General features: G+C 36.2%; 1 protein-coding gene across 1 annotated transcript; it reads left to right on the top strand.

Annotated features, from left to right (window-relative positions):
* The first annotated feature begins 3409 nt into the window (after positions 1-3409).
* LOC110451256 lies at positions 3410-20416 on the top strand. The gene is made up of 7 exons (XM_021499174.1): positions 3410-4511; positions 4967-5093; positions 13062-13227; positions 14543-15554; positions 16586-16703; positions 17776-17930; positions 19232-20416. The coding sequence occupies exons 1-7, from the start codon at positions 3556-3558 to the stop codon at positions 19335-19337; spliced, it is 2640 nt and encodes an 879-aa protein (XP_021354849.1). The 5' UTR covers positions 3410-3555; the 3' UTR covers positions 19338-20416.
* Positions 20417-21445: the final 1029 nt, after the last annotated feature.

Here is a 21445-nt window from a genome sequence, read left to right as displayed (position 1 = left end):
AATTACAGCTGGTTGTTGTACGCCACTGGATGTCGGAATACTCAGGGGTCGGCATGGAAAGTTGTCATGATATACAATTAATTTATTATATGTTGGCATTGACATGTACATTCATCGGTATGTGTCCATTTACAAAATATATACTTAAGCCAGTTTCCCTCCCATAATGCAGTCAATTTACTCCGCTATATACCCTACCCCAACAACCTTTTCTTTAAACCCTTTTGCACCTCTTTCCCTCCTTCCTCCCCGTCCTCTTTTTATCCAAGCAGGTAAGTATCCTTCGTAAACTTAAATATATGTTTAATAGACAAACTTTTTTCAAAATCTATAAATCGTACATTCTTCCCTTCTTAGAATATTGTATAATAGTTGCTGACGGGTACGCTCTCGGTGACGCAGACAAATTGGAAAAACTTCAGTTAGAGTCTGCTCGAATAATCACTGGATTACCTTCTTATGCTAGTAGAATTTCTTTATATTCTGAAAGTGGGTTAGAACCACTATCAAATTGACGTTCTAGGAGAAAACTACAGCTATTCTTCAAAATTAGTAACAAACTCACGCCCGGTTATCTAACTTCTTTACTGCCCTCTTTATTCTCAGAAAACTCACATTATCACCTCCGTGACGCAAATAATTACTCCATACCAAATTTCCGACTACAACTAACCAACTTATCATTTTTCCCATCTACGACTCGACTTTGGAACCAACTAGATCTTGAAATTAGAAATAGTGTTTCGTATCCAGTCTTTAATAAAATCTCTTCGAACCATGACAAAAGTTCCAAATTATTTCTTGATCGGAAATCGGAAATCCAATGTATTGCAAGCCAGACTGAGAAATAGATCTAATGCTTTACATGATGCTCTATTCCAATCTAATTTAATTGTCTACCGTCACTGTCAGTGCGGTCATCCCATTGAAGATTCATACCACTTCTTCTTTGTTTGTAATAATTCTGCGGACCAAAGAATAAAATTGTACCGTGAATTGAATGATTTCATCCCGCTAGACCTGCAGTTACTATTACATTGTAGTAATAATTTATCTTTAGAAGACAACATTAAAATGACAAAGCACCCAGCAATATATTTCAGACTCTAATATATTTTGATATCTCTTTATTATTTAAATAGATAAACGAATAGTAATAATGAAAATCAGATTGTTCAATCTTGTTTGATGCTGACGGCAGAAGAGAAACGGATATTCAAGAACGAATGGAACGACAAGGAGGAAGCAAACCAAGGCACGGGATGTGATGGACAATAGTTCAAGATGAAAGATTTTGAAAAGTGTATAGTGTAAACTTCTGCCGTCGGTGTCGAAAAAGATTGTCCTCATTTAAAAAAAAAATACTTAATCAAAGTCTCTCTCTCTCTCTCGTTTATTTTGTAAATATGATGTGTATATATGTCATCTTGTAACCTGTTATTGTTAAATTCTATTGGGAAAGGGCTTTATATAAGTCAGAAAATTTGTGCCCAATCCCAATGTATATTTTGATGTAAATGAAATATGTTTAAATCAAATCCTTTTCTCTTCCATATAATAATATCCAACCTATCTTATCTGTATATATATATACTATATCTTATCTATGGGTCAAAGAAGTAATATAGACGGTAAAATCCCATATAACACTGGATCCTAATGGAGGTATGTCCGTAGGATATCTTATCTATATATATGTATATGTATATGTATAATATAAGTCAGAGCCGTCCAATCGCCGTTTCACACAAAAAAGGAGATGGATTAACATAAGTACTTTGTACTTGTTTTCGAATCCTTTATGTATATCATGTTTGTATATCTGGAATATTATACCGTAAATAAAATAAAGTTTACACTAAATATTATTATAATTAATAAGATATTCGCCCGGTGTAGAAATATTTCGGGATAAGTTGTTTTTTAATCTCTGATGTAAACTGTTTGGAACGACGTAATGATATAACACGTAAACTATGCCATTAGTTTGTTTTTTTCAACATGTGACAATTCATCACAGAATAATATTTTTACGCGTAGCCTTGAAATATTACAAATAATAAACACGTGTATCCGTGTAGTGAGCATTATTACGGATGTACTTTTCATATAATTCCGTAGTATTCTCGTGAAAACTGAGTAAATACTTCAGATTGTCCTTACACATGTACTGGACACAATTAAATTAATATTCGACAATGTGTACATCTATGTAATGGAATTATTTAGTATATACACATGATAGCGTGTCCAGCCACAGGGACCTGAACATTTGTTACAGCTATATTTGTACCTAAACTAAGGTGTTCAGAGTAATTTTATAAAATCAATTATACCAAAAGTCGACCCAAATCTCTAAAACGTGTAAAATTACTCTGAACACCTCAGTTTAGGTCCAAATATAGCTGTAACAATTTATCAGGTCCCTGTGTGTCCAGCACCGTTTTGTGGTCCAGAATGATGGTATATACTTTTCTTATTCGCCTTATTTGATATTTCACACATCATCGAGTAGCTCATTGGACACAATCCTTGAAAAAAGAAATTTACTGAAAATATAAAAAGAAGTGCATTGTGTCAGTGAACTAACATGATAGAAGACTGGCAATCAGTTCGGTTTCCCTTCACTGGGCCTCAAAATAGCACATTGTAATTAACTCCATACTCGCCACCTGGTGGAAAACGCGCCGATATTTACCTGGCCATATATTCAGGTCACGCGGCCAATAATTGAGTCATCACTTCCACAGGTAAACAAAATAAACAAATTCACGTTTAACAAAAAATAATACCAACATAAAATATAAATGTAATCGTCATACATAAATAGAGAATATCACACCAAACACATAGAATTGATATGATATATTTCATTTCCTTGTTTATATAGGTAACAGAAATACAGGTCATCTCGGCACTTGGAGAGTTCGGCACTTACGGTTCGAGACAGCTCGGCACTTTTAAAAATTAAACTGGATTGAGAATTAAGTACCGACTTGTTTTCGAAAAGTGCCGAGTTCACCAAGTTCCGAAAATAAAAGTACCAAAAATATAAGTGCCGAAGTGGCCAAGTACCGACTTTACCAGGTGCCGATGCCAGGTATGATTCACGACCCCGACGTTATATGTAAGGAGGTTCTCGAAAGGATATCAGCCTCTCAATCATGTATTGGCTTAATAAAAACGGGTGTAATTTTGAGGACGTTACAGTTCAGAAAGTACCACGTTGACACCTTATATCTCCTTTTGAAATTATATACAAAGACAAAATAGTTTTAGACGTTAGCCTGGGGTGTCGATTTGTCTGATAATGCCTAAAAGTCAGGTAAGATCCGGTTACCTGTCACCCCTTCGAAAGCCCCTGTCACAATAAATATACACACCTGATTCATACCTGAGGCATGCGCAGTAGATTAAAGCGTCTTTTACCTTATCTAATTTGGGCGCCATTTTGAATATATACGAAGCGACAACACAGTATCCCTTTGTAGAGTTTTAAGAAGTTAAACGAGAAGAAGAGGATGGGATCTTAGTTAGGCAGACCAGACCTCTAAAATGTATTCGTTTATACATGTCATTCTGGTGGGATTTACCTTGACGCTGTACGCGTCATGGTGTGGAAGTGTATCACAATCGGGCGTTTTCAACTGGTTGGAAGAGGATCGATTCGATGAAATTATGGACAGAATGTCTTCGGTTACCGCCGATAACTGTAGATCTAAACCAAAGGAACAACTACGACTACCAAGTGAAACCGTTTCCCAGTTACCGCGTTCCAACATGCTACTCAGTACCGTGATATACTCGAATAGATCTCAACTTCTACATCTTCACAACATGGCTCTCAATCGAGCCTTTTTCTACAGCTTCATCTACCAGAGACAGAACAGGTCCGAAGATTTCATGAACCAGCCAGGTCTTCAATATCTATACATGGCCTCCACTGCCGACGTCACGGGGAACGAGGGCTTCATTAACGGTTCAGCTTTGTATTTTGACAATCATTGTAGTTACCCCCAATGGTACCTCTATAATGGCGTAGTTTTCAACAGCACGCTTCCCTTGTTTGGTCCTCGCGCGTGGAGAACGGACGACTATAACGAGCCAACGAATTGGTTACGAGAACCGACGAACAATACCGTGGACATTCACGATTATGGAGCTGGAACGATGAAAAATTACACGAGTGATGCTTACAAAGCAGCGCCTTGGTACTCGGTCTGGCTCCCAGACTATGACAAGAGTCAAGATTCTCTGAGAAAGTTCACTTATTTCGTAAACGTCAAGTTCTCCAACGCCACGGGACAGTTTACTCATAAGGAGTTCGAGGGAATCGATTTTTTCGGTCCTCCGCAGCCCGGACAGTCGGACAGGGGCGTATCCCTCCCCGTCGAATGGACACCTCCCTACTTCGACTGTGGTCGGTCCAACAGGTGGATAGTCAGTGCCCACTCGCCTGTAGTCGAATACATGCCAAGATACTCAAACTGGACCCATCTCCGAAGACCCAGGTAAATCATGGTCCGAGCACGTGTAAAATTTAAAGAGATTTTAAAGTAGTCCAAGTATGTTGGTCCACTCATCGAATTGGTCACATTCTCATTATAGAGTACCTTGTTCTATTCTTAATATACTTTGTAATTAAGGGCCGATTTTTTTATGTATTGTATCGCGATAACCTAGCATTACTGTAATGATCAACCGGTTTCTTGTTAAAGTTTACAGAGATAAATGTACCCCACAAATGTGACGGGACCTTTAAAAACGTTTACTTAACTACTGTACGTGGTCCACTGTGAAGTTATACTAAAATATATTAAAATAGTACAAAGAATTCCTAATTAGGCCTGTAACAGCGTTGATATGGCATTTACAGTCTAAATGAATGCCACAGCTTTGTTGGCAAATACAGGGGTTAATGCATTATGAGTTGTTGATCTTGTAACTACTGGCGTTTGTTTTGTAGGTTTGTGGCGGTCGTGACACAGGATATAGAGTTTGAGAGGATCGACTTCAATCCCTGCCCCAAGAGTGAAGGCAACCCCGACCCCAACTACTTCAAGAGCACTGCCCGGTGTAAACCTACCACCATGGTAAGAAGTATGACCTGACGCACCGTGGGCCTATTACATAAATGAGGGGAGTTTGGTAAGAATTAAACGTATCTGTCTAAGAACACAGCAACGTGCACGTCCATGGGCCACCTTATAGTCCCGGTAACAACAAATTAGTTCTAAAATCAACAATGAACCAATACATTTACATATTTCACATTTCAACAAATTGCATTGTTTAGAAAACAAATTGATTGGACAACAGGCAAGCCTATATAAGTCCTCTCCAAAGATTTACATATTGGTGATGTTAGGGCAAAACTTATTTGACGGTTTATATTAGACGTGTGGACATCAAGTTCCGTGTACATTCTTTGTATGTTAATTGTTAAGATCATACCTATGTAAACATACATTTGCTAAAACGTGATGTATTTTGCAATTTCAATGTTAAGGACACCTGAACAAGTAGACCTATGTAGTCGACTCAGTATAAATGTATATGCGTTACTTATAACGACCTATGGTAAGTGTATACCACTATAGTACAGAGCATATCACCTTAATGCTGACAACTTATATATGGGCCAATAATACAATTTAAGCCAACAAAGATCGATGTGGTCACGACTGCCCATGACTATATCTATAACTCTATAACATTCAGATGGTATTCATTTAGGCTATGAATGCCATGGATCAATTGTTGACGTCATCATTATTATGACGTCATAATGTTACGTTTGATTACCACTGACCCTCCCTGGAAAGATGGCAGTTGTAGTCATTGAACAAGCTTATACAATAAATACATTATGTTAGCATAATTTTAAATATTGATAAGTTTAATTGGAGTTTCTATGAGCTGAACATTTAAATAAAGAGGGAAATAGGTACTTATTAATTTAAACGGTTTTCAGTTGGCAACTTGGCATTCATAGGCATTATGAATGCCAACCGGAAAACAATCTCATCAACATGAATCGCTAGTGCACTTCAGTAAATTTGCCTTTGTCCAGTAGGCATTCATATTGCCTATGAATGCCAACTGAAAGCAGTTCGTTGCTTAAATGCGTTCAGGAACGCTAGAAGAACTGCTCTAGCTCTAGCTTTCTCCACATCCGCCGTTTACCAATTTCGATCAGGTGGCCCTTAACTTTCTTGTAATAGTGTACACGTATAGATCGTCTAGAAGATCAATAGATAAACAAATAGAAAACGTGTATAATGTTAGGGACATATTAAATAAACAATACGTGTTCGGTGTTGCATTGAAAATGATCGCATGCGATTTTTGGACCTACACATGTACGTTTGGACCACGTTGAACAAGCTACACGCGTGTGATGTTGGAGCCAAATTGAATAAATTACACGTGTAAGATGTTGGGACCACACTGAACAATTTACACGTGTAAGATGTTGGGACCACACTGTAAAACTTACACGTGTAAAATGTTGGGACCACCCTGTAAAACTTACACGTGTAAAATGTTGGGACCACCCTGTAAAACTTACACGTGTAAAATGTTGGGACCACCCTGTAAAACTTACACGTGTAAAATGTTGGGACCACCCTGTAAAACTTACACGTGTAAAATGTTGGGACCACCCTGTAAAACTTACACGTGTAAAATGTTGGGAACAACTTACACGTGCACAATGATTGGGGGGGGGGGTAGTCGCGTCGGCGTCCCACCTTCGGAGGCTCGAAGTTTTTGGGAAAGTTTTTTCCATACAGTGTGGGATCATCACACTCAATACACAGTTGTCTATTATGAGTTTAAGTCATTTATATCGAGTGTGGGCAATGTGCTGGACCCGGCATATCATATTTAATGGCCCCAAAACAGCTTAATTTGACTTGAGGATAAAGTTTTTAGTCACCTCTGGGGGAACCCCAGTGGGGACTATTAATTTCGGTTTCAGTCCCAGATTTTGACCTCTGTTGTCTTGACCTTGACCTCTGTTGTTACCAGGCGCTAATTACAAGCTCTTGGCTTACTCGGATATCGATTTCCTTTTTAAACAGGAATAGTATAAAACCTAAAGGCGTTCCAAATTTCCCACGGGAATTACATATAACCTAAAGATGTTCCGAGTATGATTTGGGCACCTTTGAGGTTCCCGAAGGGGTAAACTGTCGTATTATAAATTGCTATTGACTGATTTAGATATAAAATGTCTGACCAACGACTACCATTAATATTTGCGTATAGTGCGCCCTTTTTTTAAGGAACAATGAAGTGTCAAGAAAGGGTTGTACACGATACTCAAGAACAATCCAAAACCAGTCCTTGGTCGTGACCATTTTCCGTCAATTTTTCGAGGATTTTCGGAATTGTTTTGAAATATGCTCGCAGCAATAAAACTGCTAAATTTCGTTGAATAATCCATGATTGCATTGCCAATTTAACAATTACGAAAAGTTTAAGTCATATTATACGATAGAATCGGATAAATAAACCCGAGTAAAGTATGCCCAACTTTTCAGGACGTTACATTGTGAATTGATAAATACCACGTATCGGGAAACATAACGAAGAATTGCATCGCATTTATCACTCTGTGGTTAAAATGCCGTTCTTGGGTAAAGTCATGCTGAAAACTTCAACATTGACCGTAGGAATGTGTCAAAACTACATGGGTAAAGTGGCGAAGTTAGAAAGTTTGTGTACCGCAGAGTCAAGTTCGCGTGATATTGTTGACCAGCAGGAATTTACAAGGTGACATCCATGCGAATTGAATCGATAATGATAAAAGTTATTTTGAGTTTGATAAATAAATATTAAAACACCAAAATACATTCCGATCTTTTCTTTTCGAAGGAGAATTGCTGAAATCACAGCTGTTTGGTGTTCTTCATGTCTCGCAAATTCAGATGTTGGCTGATATTGATGACCGATTCAGTCGAATTTGCCGACGATCAGAAAACTACTTGGAAAAGTGTATTTCATAACAAACAAAAAGAAGATTTATCCGTAATATAAAATTGAATCTTTTCTGAAACTTATTGTTGTGAAAACAACATCGTTATATTCCAATTACCTGTTCTGCCCATGCCAGGTGACCGTGTCAGCGCGCAGATGTCCCCTTATTCCAGGTGTCACTCAACGCTAACGTTATATCTGTGAATGCTTTCTTATTCATTCCATGTGTTGGCATGGCTACCTGAACAGCATGTATGTATTTATACCTGGTCTTTGTTTACCATTTTGATTGACAGGTGGAAATATATTACGTTGTAGCTTGGTCAATGATTTATCGGAAAATGTTAGACAACCACCATCAATAGGCTGTTGTCTATTATAATGTTGAAGTATTTATATGGAGTGTTAGCAATGTTCTGGACAATATTTTCATATTTTAGGGGCCAAACATACCTTTATTGGACTTGATCAATATTACATAACTGATGAAATCACACTAAATGTCTACATCGATTCACATCATGTAGTAAATGCTTACACCATTTACTCAATAGCTCCACAACCAAATCAAAGCTATCTATACAATCCACATAAATAAATGCTCTATGTGACTTTTTACGGATTGATTGCTCAAAAATATAACTTTATTTCACTTGCATGTCTACATCTATAAAACACAGACTGTAACTTTCCTTTAACCCATATTTTATAGATGTATGGTTCACCAACGTTATCTACAATGACAATTGTTTTATTCTCATAAACAATACAGTGTAGGGAATACATATATACAAATGGGTGACAATAATACATGGTGAAACAGGATGAACATTAGTATTGTAAATTAATTATGTCATTAATATCGGTAATAAACTTAGCCAATGATGTCAATTCATGTTTTGTTACATTATTGAATAATGTATGATATAATACAACAAAACTTTTTCTCAAACGAACAATACAAGATTAGCAACCTACAAATGTACAACATATACAAAAAGGTGGAGATCCAAGTCTGCTCTTGGTTTGTTCAGTCGAGTTCAGCATACCCAAATTGATGGATTTCTATAAAATTTACCATTGCAGCATAACAGTGATACATTTAAAAGAACAGGTGACCAGACAACATAAAATGGGAAGACTCGACAACATGTGAAGTGATTTAAAATACCAAGTCTCCCCATTTCACGTCCTCTGGTCATCTGTTCTTTTTGAATGTACAACATGTTAAGGTACACTGCAAAGACATGTTGCCAATAAAAAAGGGTTTAACAATAAATTAAGGGAAACATAAAGGAATTCATCAGGAAAAGACAATGAACGGCCCTTGAAATATGCTGGTGGTAAGTAAGTAACTGACAGGCACTTTATCACATACCTATTGAATCTTGTTATAGTAATACAAGCAATTTTCAGACCATGAAATACAACGTTCTTTATTGCACATGGGAATCCCCTTGTCATGGCGAACTAAAAAGTTCCCGGTATTTGCAAAAAATATCAAAGTTCATAAAATCTTTGTATCGATCTCTACCAAATGCGGAAGGTGTGTGATAAATCTAACGAATTATAAAGCACTCATTTATTGCGTGGACGTATATATTCACTCGTGCGCTCCGCGCACCCGTGAATATATTCGTCCGCGCAACGTTTTACTATGCATGTGTTTCTATTGATAGTTGCAGTATTATAATAACATACATAGGCGAGCTATGCTTTTCTTCAACAGCTCTTGTTATAGTTCTTGGGTACACAGAACCCATGCACGCCTGTTTTATCGTCCTAGCTTCTTTGTTGTTGGATTAATTATTTTGACGTTGTTACTTAAGAATGATTGCATATCAAAAAACTTGCTGGCTGTCTATCTTTACACCACAGCGGACACGCAAATACTAAACTGTACTACAATTGTTGTTTTCAAGATTCATGGACAATTGAAAAGGGTATGCACGCTATTGACAATGTGTAATGTATAGGTACTACTTCGATGGTAAATCGACACAATTTTCATATTGGACAATTCCGGCGGTTGTACCATTGCCACGTGTTGGACAATGTGGTCTATAGCAAAGCGTTGGACCATGTGCCAAGTACCAATACATACCAGTGTTCCGTCTGGAGACTTTTTGGGCCGATTATGGCCCCATTCCTAATTAAAACTCTGGCATCTATATCGCACAGGGATACTCATAGGGTCCATTTACACAACCTGGACAACAAAGTATTCGGATGGTCCATGGTCACGCGTTGGCAATGCATATAATCAGGTTAGACTTATCGCCCTTTGAAATATATTCTACCCTATGATTAATTGAAAATTATCGAAGCAACAACCTGACGTAGTAACGGCGTTTGAAATTAGACGTAATGTTAAATCGTTAGAGTAAATTATATAGGGCGCTATATAAATGCTGTATTCCAATATCATTATCATCATCATTTTTCATTGTTTTTCCCTTCCCTCTTCGTCTCATTTTTACAATTTACAATTTTGTGAATGTAAAAAGAAACATTCAGTCGTTAATTAAAGATACAACATTTCGATTTCACCATAAATATGTAAATCTTGATTTTGACTGGTGTTATGGCCGTGTGTCCAGCAAGCCGGATTATGGCTGTTTTCATAGTGTTGCATGCGGTTTATGGACCTTGTTGATTACTATTAACAACCGATTCCGTGCCATTTCAGTATGACAGACGACCTCGGGGTTTATGATGAATGAGAGACCAACGTATTATCGACCCGACAGCTTTTGATTGGTCGCACCATGTCGGTACGCGGCAGGCAACGCCATTGTCCAACCAGAATCGACCGTAAATTATCGCTGTATAGTCACAGATCTATAATTAATGAACTGAAGACAAAGCGAACACTAATAAATACAACAGTACCCAACGGCTTCATTGCCAGTCGATATAAATGCCCATGCGTAATAGTGCAAATAACCTCGACAACTATTAGGATTATCCGGAATTAATTTGGGATGATTTACGCATGTACTGTGATGTAGCTGGCCAACGTCTGGCGTTACCTCCTGTTGATATGGATAGTATAAGTCTTCGAGGGTTTGTACATTATCCTTCGACATTAGACTAGTAACGATGTGCATTCAAATGTATGGAGGAAAATTGTTGTCGCCATGGCAACCAGATGCGTAACAATGCCGCTTGACCATTTCCAACACTCCCATTAGCCTTAATGTATATCAATATTAGGGTGCTTGTGGTGTTGGCTGACACGAACATGTTTTGTCAACAGAGCTAAGGTATTCTTTAAAGGTACGTACGTTTTAAAGTTCCGTTTACTGATACGGTCTATTTTACTTTGTATCATGCTCATAAATATGAAAATAAATCGAGGAGATTCTAATTTCGGAATGTTGTTTTAAAGGATTGTGTCACACTTTTTAGATGTCGTACTGTGTTTAACTTGCAAACGTGTCAAATGCACGCGCCAATAACGCATTGCCCAGTTATGACATTAACTAGGAACCCAATTGTATACTGTAGAAGTACTACTTATAGTTTCGTTCTTGCATGTGTTTTTATCGTATCGGTGCATATTGCATTGTGATATCACTCATAGGTAAATATGGATTTTTAGTTGATTTACTTGATATTCCCATCAATACAAACGAACAGTCTAAGTGAAATTAAGTTACATAAAACTTTCAAAACACTAAATATACACAAAAAAAGCAATGAGTCATTTCGGGAAATTGTATAGTCTTTGTTAATTATCACTTTTAAATTTCTTTAGAGGATTTATTTTACGTCATCGTTGAATTATCCCTTCTTTATAATGTCAGGTTTATTTTAATTTGGACAATGAGTTAGATCATAAAAAGCAGAACATGTTTAAATAATTTCTATTCAGCTGTTGATTATGAAATTAATATATAAAACCGCAATTGGATCGGAAACAGATAGATCTGCGTCTTTAAAAAGACTGTAATATTTGACTAGGGTGATGTAAATGAATGTTTAATTTGAATTGGTTAATATCGGAGTGTTGCGCAATCGATTTTAATCATATTTCTGATTTCCCTCCTTTGGGCCCCAGTAAAACTGCCTAGCTGTATAAACGTTTAGGTGACTATGATTATAAATTCGTGACGACGCTGATCACCCGCCAAATGCAGCGTGGTCGATACGGTGAAGGTGAGCTAACCTGTTAAATACGAGTGGTGTAAAGGAAATTTAAATTTCTTATTGTTCAAATTTACAAAACCAAACGACGTCGTTTGTTTATCAAGCATTCGATTATACCGACAACATGTGTAAATTTTCCAGCATGTCTCATTTCCGTACAGTAGTGGGTACATGAAACCTTGTGTTTATGGAGAACACTGAACAGGATGTTCGGGCGCCCGCATTTCACGGCTGGTTTCTGTCACTTTTTGATATGTTTGATGTTTCTCATGGTATTATATTAGCTTATAAATGTGTGTACAGCTACAGAGATGTGTATTTTTGGTGTATCCGCCGTTGATACAAGGAACATGCCTGTTTATGCTTCACGACTGCATTGGGTGTGGCTGTAGGTTTCATTATAACGTTAGTTGGGATGGGATTCCCTGAAACGGGATTGGTTGCTGAATACGCAATTCTATGTTTGTTAATTGCGCTCCATCCACTTTGAAACACTTAAAAAGTTTCGTCTTTGAAAGAAAAGATTGCAACATTTTGCGAGATGTTTGCAGTCGACTACTGAGCTATAGGTAGGGAGTACTGTAGCAGTAATATCCATTAGACTCATAACAAGTTGACAACCGGGATTCAGCTGGACTGCAACTGAGTGATTTGATCAAAAAGCTGTTAATCATTTACTGAATGTACAGGCTATATTAATGGATTGATATGATCAAATAAATCGATGTTTATTAAAAAGTTGGAAACAGAAAGAACCTGGCAGCCAATCGGTTAGTATTGTTTTCAGGTGTTGTTTAAATGAGGAAAATCTATTATCAGGTTGTTTTTTTAACAGGACTCGGCTGTTTCAGACCATTCAAAATCAACTTGCATCACATTTATGCCTTTAAAGATTAAAATGACACTACCCATTTTGTATTTTTCAGTGTGAACCACTGAATGGCTATGGATTCCGACGAGGCGGTTACCAGTGCGTATGTCAACCTGGCTACTACTTCCCTTGGTGGCACGGTGGGCCATTCTTGGGAGACGAGATTGAGATTGCGACAGAAGACGAGTACCAGAGCAACTTTGATTGCCTCTCTGTGCAAGGTAAGAATAATTTCTGTATTGCTCAAACATGTTGGGCATAACAGCACAACACAATGAGATCTATATTTGTACACAAAGAGTTACAATTCTGGTGTCTAAATATTTCTTAAATTGACAAACTATGATCACTTGCTTTGTTCTCCATTGAATACAGTGTGTAGTCCTTGGGGTCATTAAGTGCAAATGTGACAAGTATGCATGGAATTTATGTTCTATTTATGGCTTTCTTACACCTCGCTTTAAGCAGTGGAGGTGATGCAGTTTGTCATTTTTAGCTCACCTGGCACAAAGTGACAGTTAAGCTTGTGGTATGGTGTTGTCCGTCAACTTTTTCTTTGAAGGACTTGTTAAGAAATGGATGACCTAGGGCCATGATATTTGTTGATAAGGTACCTGGGACAGAGAGCTATAAAGTTTACTCAAATAAATGACCTTGACCTACTTTAAAGGTCACTGGGGTTAAATATGTAAAAACCTTTAAACAACTTTTGCCCAGGGTGATGATGTTTGGCCACCCCCCCTGCTGGAGTAGAGTAGTGTAAAGGTTATGGAACGTTCTTAAGCCAAGGAGACTCAATATATGGATATATTTGCAAAAGGACTTTTATTGAGAATATTTTCCCATGACTGCTCAAATATCCATTTGAGCGATACAGGCCCTCTGCTTCTCGTTACAAAAAGTTAGACATCTAAATCACTCCAATTTTTAGTATCAAACGGGTTTTGTTCCTTATATTTATAAGATCATTTGTGTTGCTAATTCATTTGTTTCCCCATTTCAGTAATAAAATTGGTTCTGTAAATGGGTAACTGACTAACTGATCTAGATGCAGGATTATTACTGATATGTGCCGTTTTGCCAAACCTTTTAAATGTCTGTTTTAGGCAATTACTATGTTAAAATGAGTGATGCTAACTCTGTGTGAATTATTGCCCAAGAAATTATTGTATATTTTTTGGATCTCTGCATGGAGTTGCATTTAACTTCACACATTTGTAGTTCTTGCTTGGTTGTGTATTTTATCACAAAGACACACGGGGAGAGAATGATTGTGAATATTTGATATAAAAGAGGATGATTGAATACTAGAAACATAATCACAATTTTATTTGGGTATTGTATATTCATCAAAACATTTTTTTGCGATATTAAATCCCTTGACAAATTATTATACTTCTAATTTCTTAATGTCAAATTGTACAATGAAATATTTAAAGAGTCAATGTTTTGTACTTCCAAATTTATACATAATTGCAGTTTAAGGTATGAATTTGAAGAGACCAGAAAATATGTTTTTTTTTTTTATAATTGCAGAGCTAATGGTGATACCAAATGAAATGCCTATCTTTGTGCAGAGGAGAAGGAAGAGATCAACATTAATAGCCAAGAAATCCACCCTCTTTAAAATGATTACCTCGGGTCAGAGTCCTAGAGCCAAGTTAGTGGCCAGAAGATCTGTTCCTAAGGAGAAAATGAAAGAAAAGCTCAGAAATCGTAGACACATTCCACGTTATCAAGGAGAGAGTAAAAAAATTCGGAACAAGCGCGATCTGTATGATGCTGAAAAGAGAGTCAAAATGGAAAAGATTTTGACAAGAAAGGCTCAAACCAATGCTGCCAACTGTAAAACCAAAATGCCTTATGAACTATTACTCCCTGGAGATGTTGCGTATGGTGTAGAGAAACAGTTTGAGGCTCAAGGACGTACTGCTCTTCGTTTGGCCCACTTTCTCTCCGACTTCTTGCAGAATGTGGATGAATACGAGAATTTTGGTAGCATGACCGGTGACCGACGTCTCAACGAAACACACTTGTTCGGAGAGGTAATTGCCAATGTCATGGCTGACTTTAAAATCCTTGGTAGTGGAGTGTTCTTTGAGCGATACAAGTTCCGCATGTCTCCGCCAATAAATAATACTGATCCACGCTACACCAACGGGATCGTGAGAGAGTTCTTTGGTCCATATTCATGGAGGAAACAAACTGTAACAGGAGATGGTATGGACGAGTTCAATGCTGTGGACTCGGCAGGATACTCTAAATACTACACTGACGAAATATGGTACAGAACTGTTAAGGCAAGATGGCAGACCAACTTTCACAGTCTTGTGAAGTATACCGCAAAACCCATGGTGAGGTCCGATGTTAACGGCACTAGTCTTGTCAGGTTTGAGTACTACCCCATCCAGTACTATGCTCCCAAGTATGAGCATGGAGAATGGCTGAGACCCGAATTCAAATGTGATGATCGCATCATGGACTGGGTGGTTACCTACGTGGTTCCTTTCTTTGGATTTAATGAGCTGAAAACGATGCTTGAATTCAAGTAAGTCTTTTTCTCTTGTCAATTTGAAAATGCTGAAGCAAATCTGAAAATGTCAATGGACAAATTTGAAAATATTACTGCAAAATCATAATATTTCATTGGGGATTTAATTTCGTTTATTTTCGTGTTTTTATTTAAACCACGAAATATAATCCCAACGAAATTTAAGCACACGAAATATAAAGAAACGAAAATATGAAATAAACTATGAATTTGATTACAAATCCCTGCTGTATTTACATATAGACACAAGTCATGATAAACAATGTAATTATCATCACAGACACGAGAGTTAAACACTTAAAACAATAGCGTGTCAATCAAGCGTCATAATTGTAACCCAGTTACATCGCTCTTAATATATGTAAATTATAGAGCATGATTGATTCGACTGATACCCATCGAGTGAGTTTATCTTGCCGGGTCTTGCCTGTACCTCGCAAGTCGTGCTGTGAAATAAACTTTTACAGAAACTAACAAAAAATCCACTAAATATTCCCTTTTTAATAATAATAAAATATTCTATTCAACGAAAACGGTTTGGAATGTAAATAAAGCGGTCGTTGTCAGTAGTTTACAACAATAACGTTGGATTTGGATCGATTTCCGGCACCATGCTGTCAGGACGGCATGCCCTGATTTTGACACTTTTTCAACAGAGACATGGGGAAATAAACTACTAATGCAATAGAGAAATTATTGCTTAAATGAAAAGACAACATAAAAGGTTGTGTTTTGGTGACCTTTGATATGCTCCCAGGTGTTAATATAAAAATAATATAGACAAGTGTTTTCAATTCCAAGATTTTTTAGGACATCAAACTGATAAGCTAGAGTAAAATAAAAGATCACTAGATGATGGCTGTTTTGTAGTGTCCGATTCTTAATCTAGAACAGCAAAAAAGTAACCAATTTGATTTTAATTTGAAAGAATATAAAAAATCAAAGGAAGATCGTTGGAAAAATTGTGATTGGTTGGTTTGCTTGTCCTGTATCAAATATGAAGTTATTAAATCAATTTTGTTTTGCAGAGGAGTAGTAAAAGTTGATGTCAAGCTTGATTATCTGGACATAAACCAGTGTCCTCAAGACTTCTATGTAGCCAATGCCTTCAAAAACACTGGAAAGTGTGACTTCAAATCTACCAATGTAAGTAATTCGTCACACACGTTAATTTCTATTTTTTATGATTTACCAAATGATCCCCCAGATTTAATGTAGCAACAATATTTATTTTTTATTTTTTCATGTTGCCATTAAAAGCCTATATCATATTGTCAAAATATAACACACATTAGTGTTTTAGGTTTAGCTTGGGTTCACCCTTTATTCAGGAACATTCTTCTAGTAGCCTAATTATGCCCGGTACAAGGTACTTGTGTTGAGTATTCTCGTCAAGAATATTGTGTTAAGCTGAATGGATATATTGGTTGTGAAGAACAAATTATGCGAGTGTGAAAGACACTGAAAATAAATGTTACTGGTTTAGTGACTGTTTCTCTAAGTGAGTCTGTTTTCTCCAGTTTATGTATGTGGTCATCTTCTATTGGTTGTGCTGATGTTAATCGTCGCCGATATCGGGAATATTTACATTTGTTGTGTACAAATTTTATGGGGGAATTGCATGATTTGTAGCAGTCGTCCTATAGAGTATCAAACAAATTGTTGGTCACTTAGTTTGATATTGGATCACTTGGAATTGGAGCTTTCTTGCCAATGCTGTGAAAGAGTTTAAGTGGGATCTGAAACTAAATTTCTGGTCAGTCGTCCTTGGCACTGGCGGAATACTCACCTTAAATCGCTTGTGAGTATTCTCTGGTGGCAAAGATGAATACCAGGGAATTCCTCAAGACGGCATCGAGATGGAGGTGTTCTAGTGGATTTTGCCTTGGTATCTAGGAAAGAAAGCGTATATTTTGGATGGAGATTTCAGTTTATCAAATAGCTGAGGTTAAAATTATTTCTGGATTGGTTTCTTTTTTGATGTCCTGTACTTATGTTATTTAGTGGTTTTTGTAAATATTTATGGTGTGTTGTGCTGCAAATTTCTTCCTGGAGACTGAACAAACTTTGATCATAGTACAAGGAAACTGTTCAGAGGTAAAGATACAAAGGAGTTTTCACTTTTAAGTTATTTGCATTAGATATTATATTAAATGATTGTCAATTTAGAAAATACTTTCAGTACTGGATATGCAGTCATTTTACAATATCTTTGTAGTGCATAGCCCTTCCTGGGAAGAGATTCCAAACGGGCTCCTACAAATGTGAATGTCGTCAAGGATACGAGTATCCATTCAATGACCTTGCATGGTTCTACGATGGTCAAACTATGGAGGAAGAGTATTCAAAGAAATTAAGGGGAGAACCTAACAGGTAAGCTTTTAGTTTTGGTCAGCACAAAATAGAAAAATTTGAAATCTGTATTAAGCCTTCTGATGAAATAACTCGGACCTATTGCCATGTTTTTATTTTTAAAAAGTCTCTGCGATCAATTTGGTTTGATGTGTTCACATGTAAAAGTGAATTAAACTTATGATGAATGAAAACTTCCAACGTTAGCAGGGATTTGTTCCCAATGAAGATGATTGTATATTGACTGTTAATATAAATGGAGCCTAGATTTAAGAATTTTTGACTGTTTGTTATTCCCACATCTATCATATAGGGCTTAAGTTATTAACTGTGAAGACTTGGTGTTTCCGAGTTAAAGCAGGAAAATAATTTGTACTGTTTCCTTGAAAAAAACATTGAAAACAAAAATTATATTTTGTAAGCAGGTTTTACCGTTTAAAACAACCTTAACCTGCTATACAAGGTTATAAAACTGTTTATCTTTAGACAGATGGTCAGTTTCTTATTTCTTGGGTGATGTTGTTTGGTTTACAATACAAAAAATCTGGGGACATTTTTGGTTGATTCATGGGCCCCATTTCGGAATCAATTGAAACTATTTCATATCCCTAAATTTTGAAGTTTATCCTGAAAATTTCCTTCCCAATTGGTAAATTTTCTTCCCAAAATGAGAGAAAAAAGGCCCCATTAAAAATTAACAAAAAATTATCCTGGTTTAGGAGTCACTTTGATTTACTCTACAGTGTTGGTCAAAAACCATACTTGTAAATATAGTGTAGTGTTTAAAAAAAAACCCAACAATAATGTATTGCAAGACTTTTTCTACTGAGTAATAAATTTTTGAATAGCGTGCTTATTTCAGACAAACTGTACTATATTTTTCTCAATATACAGAAATATGTTTACTTTCTCTCCATTAAACTAGTCCAACGCAGTATTTTTGTTACCTAAATTTTACAACAGCCTGTTCCTTTATGAATTTGGGAAATAAATTATTATTTGTATTGAATTTGGGAATATATTCAATAGTTTTTGGTCATTTTGGGAAAATCAGGCACTTTTTAGCTAGGGGAAACAGCCTGTACTTGGCAGTAAAACTGAGCAAAAAAAGTCACTAACGGGACATTTGCTGTATACAATGTATATTTACCTTCTCTCAGCTCACCCTTTCACCACTAAACCATAATGAACTCATCCAGATCAAAGCATGGAAGAGTTTACTTAAGTTACATAGGGGTGAAAGGGTTTAACTAGTCTAACGGGACACCATTTGCTGTCTGTTTGATACCGGTATACATTTTGCACCCCTTCTTGGTTTACAGGTATGGTACCCTGAAGTGCCGTATAGCTGGTGCTGCATCCATTGTTGCCAACTGGGCCTTGGTTACGGCATCTCTGCTCGCCTTCCTCTTCCTACAACGGCGATAGATGCTGATGGTGCAATATAACAAGCTGCATGGAATAAAATTCCTTTAAGTATATGAGTAATTCAGATCTATGTAAATGAATCTTTTGAAAAATACAATTTACAATACATCTATGCAGATAAAGTTCTAAGCTTAAACATGTACATACCAGGAACTGTACCAAATCGATATAACATTTCGTGTGAAAAAATAGAATTTCTAAATACTCAAAAGTTAGTAAAAGAAGTAAGTGTGTGATTGTATGTGTGAGCTATGGATCCTTTTCCATTGAGTCAAGTATATCTTTATACTAAAGAAGACAGATCTACTATGCAAATGTGATATTTTTAATGAAAATGTACATAGTCAAATTGTTAATTCTTGTATATTTTGTGTCACAGTACTGGTTCAATGTATGTTAACCCTTTCACCCCTATGTAACTTAAGTAAACTCTTCCATGCTTTGATCTGGTGGAGTCCATTACGGTCTACAGTGGTGAAAGGGTTAACCTGAAATCGTAGCTCAAAGCAACAATTCTTTTGACTTTTTTCATGATTTTTACCTTTCATTTCATTCTACTGTACTTTTTTATATCCTTTAAACAGTTCCATGGGAAATATAATTCAATACAATTGATTAATTTCTAAAACATTCAGAATGAAAAAAAGTGTAGATATTTTTATTGGCTGTTTGAATGATCACATGCAAATCTTTTAGATATTAGCTTTTTTCTTACAAACAAAGATGCTATATTTAAGCAGGTTCACTGTTCTGCATAAGAATGTGTTGTGATGTATGGAGAGGAGAGTCTTCAAGTTTGGTGTGAATGTTGAGGAGTGATGAACAAATGAAAATGTGAGACATAGACTGGTTATAATTACAATTTATATGTATATAAAGTAAATAATTTCATTGCAAATAACATAATCATTTAATGAGTGCTGAAAAAAGATTGATTATTGAGGATAACATGTATGTGTGTAAATATTAGTCTTTCAAAGTTCATACCTGCCCTTAACATATATGTCCTTATTCTTTGAGTGATCTACCTGGGAATTAATCTGAAAATACCATAATTGAAATATAAATAATTTGTTTGTTGTTTCAATAAGTATTTTCCTATCAAATTAAGTCATTTCTTTGTCTCTTATCTGTTCTTGCCATTTTTTAATGATTGTCTGTATCATAAAAAAGTGACCTTGTCTGAAGTACGAAAGATGTGCCATATTTCACACATTTTTACATACGTAATCAAGAATTATTTGGAGATTTTCTCAAACTTTACAGTGGATAGTAAATATATCGTAAACCGGTATCTAAAATAACGCATCAGCTTATAAATGTAGGGCTAGTCATTTTACATCTAACATTGTATATAATGTGCACATCTAATTTACATTGATGTATATATATCATGCCTTTTTTTCTACAACAAATCATTAATATTTTATCATTCAAGTCTTTGAATGAGGATTATTTTTTATCAAATGATTTTAATAAAAAATAATTGTCAGCATTTTTTTGTCGGGTTATTATTTCCTTGTATGCAAAACTGATGACATGGATAAAAAATAACAAGTTATCCCCCTTTGCAGTGTTCAATCATGTTTTGTAATATTTTATACATCAAATGGGAATTGTTGGAAAACTGACTTGTATGGCTACAAATAATGTTGAAATGAGTTTTATTCAATTTTTGTCCACACAGGGTTTCCAAAGTTGAACGGCTTGGGAGTACTTCTGAACAAGATTGAAGAAAAAAACGTTCTGGTATCCAGGCCAGGCACAAAGTCTTTGTGGCTTAAAAAGTCCTGATCTTCAATTTTCATAGCCGAATCGTCTGAAATTATTTCTTTTGGCAGCAGATGATTTAAATGCCTAGAGTAACAATACGACATTTTGATATAACAATGGTTATGATAGACAGGGTTTGAACAAACTAGAACCAGATGTTCGAAAGAATGTGGTGTCGCTGAACATCACAAATTAAACAGTTAGGCAATTCTGAAAACATTATCATGGCTCTTTCGTTTCCGTTACATCATTCATTGGGTGTGTTTGTATCCGAAAAATTCATTGGCAATTTAACTTTAACAGTCAGCTGGGTTTTGATATTTAGTTATTTTTTA

This window comes from Mizuhopecten yessoensis, unplaced genomic scaffold (genome assembly GCF_002113885.1).
Source record: "Mizuhopecten yessoensis strain PY_sf001 unplaced genomic scaffold, ASM211388v2 scaffold5893, whole genome shotgun sequence".
Lineage (NCBI taxonomy): Eukaryota > Metazoa > Mollusca > Bivalvia > Pectinida > Pectinidae > Mizuhopecten > Mizuhopecten yessoensis.
The sequence above is the reverse complement of the archived record's forward strand: the minus strand, read 5'-3'. Positions and strand labels throughout refer to the sequence as shown.

Coding starts and splice junctions, on each gene's coding strand:
- LOC110451256 (XM_021499174.1), top strand. CDS start 3,556: ATGTATTCGTTTATACATGTCATTCTGGTGGGATTTACCTTGACGCTG. Junction 5,094..13,061: donor GGTGTAAACCTACCACCATG/GTAAGAAGTATG, acceptor TGTATTTTTCAG/TGTGAACCACTGAATGGCTA. Junction 15,555..16,585: donor AAAACGATGCTTGAATTCAA/GTAAGTCTTTTT, acceptor TTTGTTTTGCAG/AGGAGTAGTAAAAGTTGATG.